This window comes from Lampris incognitus, chromosome 16 (assembly GCF_029633865.1).
Source record: "Lampris incognitus isolate fLamInc1 chromosome 16, fLamInc1.hap2, whole genome shotgun sequence".
Taxonomy (NCBI): Eukaryota; Metazoa; Chordata; class Actinopteri; order Lampriformes; family Lampridae; genus Lampris; species Lampris incognitus.
Window position 1 is genome coordinate 28,841,054 of NC_079226.1, and position 10,903 is coordinate 28,851,956.

The 10,903-nt window shown below is 45.6% G+C and overlaps 1 protein-coding gene across 1 annotated transcript in view; it reads left to right on the forward strand.

The window, feature by feature from the left end:
* pcnt (pericentrin) overlaps positions 1-7,437 on the forward strand; it is an 83,737-nt gene extending 76,300 nt beyond the window's left edge. The window contains exons 56-62 of the mRNA XM_056295408.1: positions 62-235; positions 616-834; positions 969-1,195; positions 1,295-1,374; positions 2,655-2,781; positions 2,875-3,002; positions 6,999-7,437. Coding sequence (XP_056151383.1) covers positions 62-235; positions 616-834; positions 969-1,195; positions 1,295-1,374; positions 2,655-2,781; positions 2,875-3,002; positions 6,999-7,033 — 990 coding nt within the window. The 3' untranslated portion in view covers positions 7,034-7,437. The remainder of the gene's footprint in view (positions 1-61; positions 236-615; positions 835-968; positions 1,196-1,294; positions 1,375-2,654; positions 2,782-2,874; positions 3,003-6,998) is intronic.
* The last annotated feature ends 3,466 nt before the right edge of the window (positions 7,438-10,903 follow it).

Below are 10,903 nucleotides of genomic sequence, written 5' to 3' on the forward strand. Positions count from 1 at the left end.
TTGATACACACATAGCAGTGCATGTAAATATATAATCTCTGATAAATGGGTGTCTCTTTAGTGTGAGTTGGAGTTATTGAGGCAACAAGATCAGCAGCGCTTGCGGGAGCTGCAGCAGACTCTGGCCGAGCTGCAGAGAGAGGGGAGGAAGATGGTCTCTCAGAGATTGTCTGGGCCAACCGCAGCACATCAACTTCAGGCCACCCAGCTCAACAGCACACCACACAACCAGCAGGTGCTTAAGGGGTTAAGTTTTCATGAGCAGTGAAGAAATCAAGGTCTCATAATGACTCGATGTTTAATCACGGGCATAATAGTTACATCTTTTGCATGGCTGGTATGAGTCTCTAACTCTACAATCTGTTTGTAATGTTGGTCTAGGAGTGGAGTTAAAGCTTTTGCTTCTGTTATCACATTTTCAGTCACTCTAGCTAATATTGTTGACTAATTGATTTAAATGTAACTTCCTTTTACTTCCCTTGCCTACCTACATTTAGATCTGCTTTTAAACTTTGACGACAGCTTATGCGTTTTATGTGAGCAAATTCCTTGTATTGACTTAATTGGCTAATGAAAACAGATTCTGACTTATGTTGGTAAATGCTTTCTCTTTAGTCCTTGTCTCCTTCCTCGAGGGGGCTTGCGGAGAGGTTGCTGAAGGAGAACTCTGAGCTGACAGAGCGCGTGACAAGACTAAGTCAGGAGAGGGTCAACTTAAAACATACACTCACCTGCCTGGAGCGACAGCTGCGTAATTCTGAAAATGAGCTTGCCAAGGTCACTACGGAAACTGAGAACAGGCCCATCAATGATGCAACCATCAACCATGGCAAGGTGGGGGGGACAGCACACATACACAAAATGACACATAAAAATGATAATCCAAACTGAACAGTTTGGACTTGTTATGAGCAACTCAGCAATGAAAGGATTACAGGTTTTTATTTTTGTTTTGTCTTTTTGTGTAGTTGCAGCGCTTATATGGGCGCTACCTGCGTGCTGAGAGCTTCCGGAAATCTCTGGTGTACCAGAAGCGTTACTTGCTGCTGCTGTTAGGAGGGTTCCAGGAATGTGAGCAAGCAACACTGTGTCTAATTGCCCACATGGGGGCACGCCCCTCACCCTCACTCACCTCCCAGCACAGACCTCTGACACGGTTCAGAGCTGCTGTAAGAGCAGTTATTGCCATATCACGGTAAGTAGCATATACCTTTAGTTGTTATTTTTGGGGGGGTTTCGTCGTTCAATGGGATGTGCAGGTGTTTTGATGTAACCAGTCACTCCCCTTTTTCAGAATGAGGTTCCTGAACAGGAAATGGCAGAAAGCCATAAAGAAGCTCTCGGCATCTGGGACTGTTAATGGGCATGCATCAGGTGAGCTCAGTAAATGAATGCTCTATAACCCCTCATAGCAATTGTGTTCAAAATTCATGTGTATTGCAGTGTTTCCCCCCTAGATAATCTCTTAGTCAATGTGAGTCTCCTTTGGGCGCAAGGCAGTGGGCTAGGGGGGCTGGGGCTTGATGATCAGTGTGCAGTCACTTATTTCTTCTTTTTTTATTTTTTTTTATTGTATAAACATCAACAAATATATGTATGAAGAATAACCCTTTTTTTTGGGGGGGGGGCTCCCCCCTTTTTCTCCCCAATTGTATTCAGCCAATTACCCCACTCTTCCGAGCCATCCCCGGTCACTGCTCCACCCCCTCTGCCGATCCAGGGAGGGCTGCAGACTACCACATGCCTCCTCCGATACATGTGGAGTCGCCAGCCGCTTCTTTTCACCTGACAGTGAAGCGTTTCACCAGGGAGACGTAGCACATGGGAGGATCAGGCTATTCCCCCCGTTTCCCCGCCCCCCTGAACGGGTGCCCCGACCGACCAGAGGAGGCGCTAGTGCAGTGGCCAGGACACACACACATTCCCACCCGCAGACACGGCCAATTGTGTCTGTAGGGATGCCTGACCAAGCCGGAGGTAACATGGGGATTCGATCCAGCGATCCCCGTGTTAGTAGGCAACGGAATAGAGCACCACACCACCCGGACGCCCCCCTGAAGAATAATCTTAGCAAAAACTAAATACCCCTGTTATAACTGTTGTACTGCCAACAAACTTCCCTAGTTTTGGTACAGGCTACATTTTGGCACAAGCTTTATTCAGCCGTCTTTGTTCAAAAAGTCATAACTACCATGATAGTTATGTTACTGAATGTGATGGCTAATCTCGTGTAGCCAGACCTGAGCTTTTTACATAAATGTCTGGGTATGTGATATCATGTGATGACTGGCCCACTTATGTTGTTTCAATTAAGAGGAATGCAGAATGCGGACTTTTAGGATATATCTGCTGTACTGTTCCCTCACTACAGCAGGTACTACCTCCCTGTAGTGTTTTTTTTCTCCTTCATTTATGCAGTTGTGTGTTTTGACTGGGAGATGGTTTTTGACCACGCCATTTATTTCCGTCGTCACATGCTTTATCCAGCTTTGAAATTATGATGACAGATGGGTCCAAATAAATCTGGCAGAACAATGAAAAACACATTTTGGGGGAATTTCTTGTAAAGGCAGGTGACAATTCTTGTTAAGGCAGCTGCAGTATATGGTTATGTGTATTTGTGTCATTGGCTATTTCTCACTCCTCTCCTTTAGGTTTTAGAATGGAGGTCTTGAGGCAGCAGCAACCACGAATAAATTCTGAGTCTTCGTCTCCAACTAAAGATGGTATGGTGCAGACCCTTGTTCCACCAATCAAATCACCCTTCAGACTGCACAACAGGTTGGGCTTCTCAGAGAACGATGTGCTGGAAACTGTATGTCCCAGACTTTGACAAACTCTGTCAACATGTTGCGTTGATTTGATCTTCCTTAGGTCAATGTCCAGCTCCCCTACAGCCTCTGGGCATGGAGGGGGAACACCACAGGACCCAGAGCAATCCCTGATGGAATATATCCACCATCTAGAGAAAGTCCAGCAACGGCTTGTAGGAACTAAGTCAGGTGAGAAGAGTTGGATGGAGAATGGATGCACCAGGTGACAAAAGACAAGGGATGGGTCATTGACCACAGAAATGGGTAAACAGAGGTATATTTACCATTCACTGAAATTAAAGGGTGTGTAAGCTCAGCACTGGGTTCAAGAGAAGAGAAGTCATCACAACAGCATGATTGTGATGACTCAAAATTCTGTTGATTGGGAAATGGGTGCACTATTGCCATCCATCTTCCGATGGTAGATCTATCTGTGTTATCACACATTTCTTCTGTGACAAACTGTCGAATTTACCTTATTTATTAGTTATTTCCTTAATTATAAACACCTGACTGGTTGCACAAGGCAATGCTCTGAGCAGTATACAACCCATTAAAACCCATTAGAGAGGGGTATTATCACACTCATAATTGAACCTCAAAAAAAGTAGACATTCCACTCCACAAAGCTTTTCAAGCACCTAATTAACTACAGTTATGGTATGTGGTATCACACACTGGGAGATGTTATTGGCTCTGGGCTACATGTTTGCATATGCAACTCTATGGTGTCCCCCGGTTAGGTCTCTCTGGTTTCAGGAAGTGTTTTTGCTATTCATCTTTAATACACATTTTCAGTGTAGGCTTTTCACTTCCTTTCTATACAAGATAATTTTTTTTGGAGAAAAATTGAAGCAATTATGGAAAAAGAAAGACGTTTGTGGTGGATGCCTTAATCACTTCCTTGAGCCACAGAACCATGATTCCTCTATATACTCTTATCGTCTTCCGACCCAGTAAGCGACACTCAATTAGCTTCGCCTACAAAGGAGGAAATGATGTGGTGGGGACAGGCAGCCTGTTCCCCTCATATGATTGGCTATCGGCAGCGCTGGCTGCAGGAGAATAGGACCTGGCTGTACCTGAGCTGCCTGTCACCCCTCTACTTGTATGGCCCAGGTGAGTGAGAGTGAAACGACGCCAAACGAATCACCCATACTAGGTTGAAACTTCCCATGATGGATGCCAACTCATGAAAAATATTTGAGCAAGCTTGTAAAGACAGTTTTTTCATTTAGGGAATGTTTCACATCAGTGTTATGTTTCGTATATTAATTTACAGGACTGAATTATTTGATGATGTTGGAGAGTCTTCTGGCATGTCTCTCATCCTCATGACATGTGTTAATTGCCTTTAGGGATGATGGCTGAATTCACTGCCCATTAGTATAGGCAGATTTCCCCTCTTTAGAAGACTGGTTTTCCAACTGAGCTATTTCAATCCAATTTTGTGAAGTGAAAAAAATGGGATGTAAAAATATAATGGTCACCATCTGTTAATGCCACACCCTAATTGCTTTCATGCACATGACTTAAAGGCAACTTTTCTGATTTAACTACACAACAAAATGGCAAAGGAACATCTTTCTAAATATTGCTTACATAATTCTCTAAACTATACACTGAGTTACCAGTTTATTAGGTAAACCTATCTAGTAGTGTGCTGCACCTCCTTTGGCCATCAGAACTGCATAAATTTGTCTGGACATAGGTTCTACAAGATGCTTGATGTGTTGTCCAGGACTGTTGTACCATGCGAAATTATTGCATTGTGCAGTTGCTGCAGATTGGACGGCTTTACAGTCTTGCTATGAACAGCCCTTTCCACCTCATCCCAAAGATGCTGAATAGAGTTGAGAATGGGGAACTGTGCAAACCACTGGAACAATCATGTTCCTGGAACTATTTGGTGAAGATAGGTGCCTTGTGTGCACCTATCTTCACCAAAGATCAGTCACCCTGCTGACAGCTTAGTCAGCAGCGGCTGCTGAATGAAGATAGCATCTCACCTCCACCAGGTGACTCACTTACCATCCACAAACACCCACACCCACACACACACCCACACACACACACACACACACACACACACACACACACACACAGCAGGTTGAACGTCTTCAGAGGACCACACTTAGAACACTCACTGTCTCTCTCTCACACACACACACACACACACACACACACACACACACAAAATCACAAACTGAAATACAGGCACACATTGGATCACTAATAATCACTAACTTTCTCTAACTGAGAGATAGATAGATAGATGGATGGGTGGGTAGGTAGGCGGGTGGGTGGGCGGATGGGCAGGCAGGTAGGGTGCATTGTTATGCTGGAAGTGTTCATCTGAGAGTGGATACGTTGTAGCCATGAAGGGAGGCACTTGGTCAGCATTGATGTACAGATTCACCATGCTGTTCAGACGTTATTCAGTGGGTATTACCGGGGTTCCTATTGTGTGCCAGAAAAACATCCCCCACACCATCACACTGCCTCCATCGGCCTGCACTGTTGACACAAAACAGGATGGTTCCATAGACTTTTGTTGCTTGCGCCAAGTTCTGATCCTTCCATTAGCATGATGCAAAAAGAACCTGGATTTGTCCAGACTGGCACCTTTCTTCCACTCATGGAACAATCCAATTGATGCTCTTGTGCCCATTAGAGGCGTGCTTTCTTGTACTTCACTGACATCTACACCCAGCATGGTCTTCTGCTGTTGTAGAACATTCAAGACAAAGTCCAATAAGTGATGCGTTCTTAGGTGACGTTCTGCACACCAAATTCAGATGGGATTTGCCTAATTGTGGCCTGTCTGCTCGCGTGCATGATTCTCGCCATTCTTCTTTGAGCCCTTTGAGCCATAAGATGTTTTCGTCCACAGGATCACCGGTAGTTCTTTGCTTTTGCACCATTCTCGGTAAACCCATGAAACAATTGTGTAAAAAGCTCAGGACGACAGCCGTTTGGGAGATGCTAGAATCAGCACGCCTAGTGCCAACTGGGCAGCATGGTGGCACAGTGGTTAGCGCTGTTGCCTCACAGCAAGAAGGTCCTGGGTTTTAACCCCGGAGTTGTCCAACCTTGGGGTCCTTCCAGGTCGTCCTCTGTGTGGAGTTTGCATGTTGTCCCTGTCTGCGGTGGGTTTTCTCCTAGAAACACGCTAGCGTTCTCCAATGCAGAGTAACTAAACTTGATTTTTGATTATTGCCAACATGTGTGGTTACGCAAGCTGTTTCAGTCGCACCATGACTACCACTGAGGCGTTGCAGTATTTACAGGCGTTGGACAGCAGCCATTCTAAATTGTTTGAAAAATAGTATTAACGTTAAAATGTTAATTTTGGTGTCAGTTAGTTTCATAACAGACATACTAATATACAATGCATTAATATCTCAATTGGTTATTTATCTTGACAGAATGCAGAGTTTAAAAACCGTGGGCGATCATTTTGACAGCCCATCGGCGTTCTAGTAGTTTTTAAGTTCCGATCATTGTTTGGGACTGTTTCAAGTTATTTTCAGTTCTTTTTTTCCCGTTTCCCGTTTTATAGGCCTTGTTACGTTTGTTAGATTAGCAATATGTGTTTTCTGTTTTGTTTTTCAGGTAATATTTTCACTTTTTCAATTTTGCTATTCAAGTTCGACCATGTCTCTCTGAAGTTTAAATTGTTTGAAATTAGTTGTTAAAATGTTAATTTTGGTGTCAATCGTTTCCTAACAGACATACTAACATATGCAATTCATTAATATCTCAATTGGGTATTTATCTTGACAGAATATAGAGTTTAAAAACCGGCAGTCATTTTGACCGCCCATGGTTCTTCTAGGTAGGAGTGAAATCCTGGTCGTTCTAGTGTTAATTGTACACTGATGCTAGAAATGCTTGTCTTCCTGATTTATACCACACACCACAGTCAAGTGATTTATGACGTGTGTGAATGTACCATGTCTGAGAAGGTGGGGGGTGTACCTTATAAACTGGCAACTCATTGTATTGGGTTATTTGAATTGGCGAGGTCTCTGTGTAGGCTTAAAAGAAAAGTCAGTACATCCCTAATGGCTTTGTTTAACTGAAGAACATTGTTGTTGCATTAAATTGTGGAAGTTTGTCAGTAAATGGTGAAAATTATATTTTGATTCTGGACTGAATGGAGCTTCTTTGTTTCCAATCTAGGTTCGTTTTGTGCAAGCCCACTCAAAGATGACTGACCACTGAAAGAATGAATGTCCCCTTCCAGCTTACTGTACCCAAAGTTGCCATGCTTTGCATCTATGTGTAATAGTGTGCAAGGGAATATCACAAACTAATGTTGCATTTTTGGTAATGTCTGTGATTTTTACAAGTGCATAAATTATTTTCACGATTTTTTTTTTCTATTCCATGTGCCTCAGCATTGTAAAGGTTACTCCTAGAACGTCCAATACCTTTTTAATTAGCACTGCTTGCTATTTTTCTACGCAAATTTTATACATGTTTGTTATTTACATACATCTGCTGGTGGCAGTGATGTTAATTGTATATGTGAATAAACTTTAAATTGTTTTGCACTGGAATTCCAAGATCAGTATATCTGATGTGAACATGTCTTCATTTTTTTGTATTAATATTTCTACCATAAATTCAATAAATATTTTGAATATTTGATTATGAAATCCAGAACATTGATTTCATCTTTCTTGCCTCTCTGCAAATGTGTTTTTGGGGATGGTGGGGCATGATGGAGAATAAGCTTCTGAAAAGGTGTTGGCACTCATTGGTTATTGTAGTTTGGTAGCTAAGGGTTGCTAGTAGGCAGGTTTTTGAACTGCTGAGCGGGCTGCCTGAAGCCGGCAGTGTTAGCCATCCCAGCAGCACACAGGCATTCTTAGTGATTGTCAAGTGTGGTAGCCAACTTGGAACCGTGTCCTCTCCTTACGTGTAGGGACAGGGTGAGGTTGTTTGGGTGAGCTGGGCTTCCTTGTAGAGCCCCCTAATAATCAGCACAAGATTTAACGTCAGATCCTGTGAATTACTTCATCAACAAGATCAGTGTATCGGATGTAAAAATGTATGTTTTGTATTAATATTTCTATCATGAATTCAATAAGTGTTAAATATTTGAATATGAAAACCTAGACCATTGATTTTATCTTTCATGCCTCCACAATTTTTTTCTTTTTTTTTTTGGATGATGGGGCATGATGCTTAAGCTTTTGGAATGAATGGTGCCTATCGGAGAGCACACAGTTCTTTAGTTTAAAACAAGCAAAGTTTAAAAAAAATATTTTATGCAACTGGAACCCCTTTAAAATGTTTAACCTTTGGTCGAGAATCTGGAGGATCACAAGGAAATGAGTTGTCTCTCGTGGAGGTCACCATCATGTCCGCTGTCCCAGGACCAAGTGCAGAGATGATGATCGCCTTGTGTAATCGAGAGTGGGGGGCCGCTGTTAGATGAGTGATGAAACGTTTGTCTCAGTAAACGTGTCCAGATGAACTGATTCAATTTTATTTCTCTGATTTTCCTACCTGGATTATTGAGCATTAAGACAAAATAGCATTCGTCACCGACCCAACGACAAATATACGTTACTCGTTAACTTACGTTACCTTCTAGTTACATCGGTAGGTAATCTGCAAAAGTCAGTAAATGTATATTTCCTGTTTTCATTTTTTTCTTTTTTGATATTAATGTTTTCCCGAATTCAAAGCGGGTTGAGTCAGTTCATCTGAATACATCTTCGGTCTAAACTGGCTGCAGGTATCCCCACCCCTTATATACACCACAATACAATACAGTTGCATAACGACCGAAACCAGCCATGTTTACTATTGTCGCGGTTTTTCTATAGCCCGGATAACTATGGATGGAGGCGGGGACTTTTAGGTGCGACAAACCGGGCTTCGCCACCGTTAGCTGGATAGCTGCGCCAATGCTAGGGCTAGCCTGCTAGTTAGCTAGTTAGCCGTGTGCTAATGGGTTAGCAAGCTCACCTTGGGACCAGGGCTGGTGATGGAACAGGGCGGCTGGGCTCTAGGCGGGGCGGGAGATGGATGGCTGCTCTCCGGGGTGCGTGTCTCTCTCTCTCTCTGTACTCTGGCTCCGGTGTGACCGGGTGAATGTCTCTCTCAGTCTCTCTGGGGAAGCTCTCGGGGGTAGTCAGCTAGCTACAGGTACCGAGGCAGTCTGCTGCTAACACTACCACTGCTAGCCACCGTATCTACTGTCTAGCCCAGGATACGCTAGGTTTCCCTGCTCTATCCCACGCTAAGGTGACAGTCTACGATATGGTTACTAAACAGTTCTGGCCTTTGTCTCTCCCGCGGTGTCTAATATAGTTGCGTCTGTGACAGCGCGAGCTAACCTGTGATTGGTCCTCTAGCTGCACGAGCCCAGTGCAACATTCCAAGTACATCCCCAGGCATTTCCCACTACACTGCCCCCCTCCAGCACTGTTGAGTCCCTTCAACATAAATGAACAACAGACTACAAAGATCAGTCTGATTAATCTAACACGATAAACGGGACAGAACACCCGCGAAATGAACTAGGCCCGGAACAAAGGGCGTCAAACAAATGTGGGTGGTCGCTATCCATACTGGACTCTTGTGACTAGCCTAGTAACCCCCAAGTCAACTAGTCACGTCCGTCAAAGTTAGTCTAGGAGCCAGGCGGGCCTCCGGACTGGCCGGCCCCGTCTGGTGGTGTACGGGAGATGGGACTCAGCGGCGTCGGCTTCGTCTCCTTCTGGGTCAGGGGCGTTGGACTGCCCGCCCGGAGCACAGGCTGCTGTCCCACGACATTGGGTGATTGTCGACTCGCCTGAAGAGTAGCTGGCAGCAGTGTGTTGGAGCGGCTGGAACCGAGCCGGGGAGCCTGGTGTGCTGGGTCCTCCATCGTCGTTTGCGTGGAACAGGTCCTCCAGCCGGAGATCAAGGTCTTCATCGATCTCCTCCTGCTCTGTCACTCCTTCGTACTCCTCTGTTCTCTGCGCCCCCGGCTCCTCCATGTCAGCAGCGGGAGGACCTCCTTCAGGTGTTTCCTGCGGCCCTATGGCTGGTGCTGGAGCAGACAACAGAGCATGGCGCCTGTCATCTGTGCCCCAGATCTTCACCAGGCTGTCATCTGAGCCCGTGAAAATGCGTCGCCCGGTGCGGTCGAAGGTGACACAGTAGACAGAGGAGAGATGTCCCAGAATCCTCTTGTGCATCTTCATGTGCTGGTAGACAGCTGTAGGCAGTAGCTGGCGTAGACGGTAGGAGCCATTGAGCCGACGCCCATTGCTCGTCTCCACGATATTGGGTGGACTCCCATAGATAATAGGAGGCTCTGGGGGTCGTCCACAGTGCAGAGCAGCCAGCGCTGAGCCCTTCCACACAACATGCTTGCAGCTCTTGTTGGTACGCAGGAGGTTCTGCCTGCCGGCTCCCAGGATGCTGTGGAGACCAGGCACGCTGGCAGGAACCTCTTTCTCCAGCAGTGGACATACTCTAGAACACACTTGGAGTAGGTGGTCTGGGCTGATGTGCCTGTGCAACTTCACCTTGTTAATGTTGTCGATGCCACTGGCCAGGGTCTTGAGCTCGGGGGTGCTCATGCTGTCTCCTACCGGCGGAGGACTTGGAGAGCTATCGCGACGCCGCTCGCCTTCCCATGCTACTCGCCGGATTCTCCCTTTTCCTTCAACCTCTCGCCCCAGCGTCGCTTTAAACTCATACTCGCGTGCCTCAACCTTCCTGATTGCTTCAGCTAGTGTTTTGGGTTCTGCCCCCAGGACTTCATACGCGATGTTTTGGTTCTTCAGCCCGCGCAGAGAGGCTTCTGCAGCGTAGGCCTCCTGCAGTGTAACACCAACCTGCGGGTATGCCAGTGTGACAAGTCTCCTCACTTCCTCGCCAAACTCATAGAGGGTCATCTCTCTGGCCTGCTTAACCTCGCTGAGTTTACGGCGCGCAGTTCCCTCAGGCAGCTCTTTACCGTAGCGGCGGCGTAACTGGGTGATGAGCGCGTGGTAGTCATCTTTTATCGGAGCCGGCTGCGCGATGACAAAAGACATGGCGTTGTCCCTCAGTCGGAGATACAAGGCGTCCAAACAGGT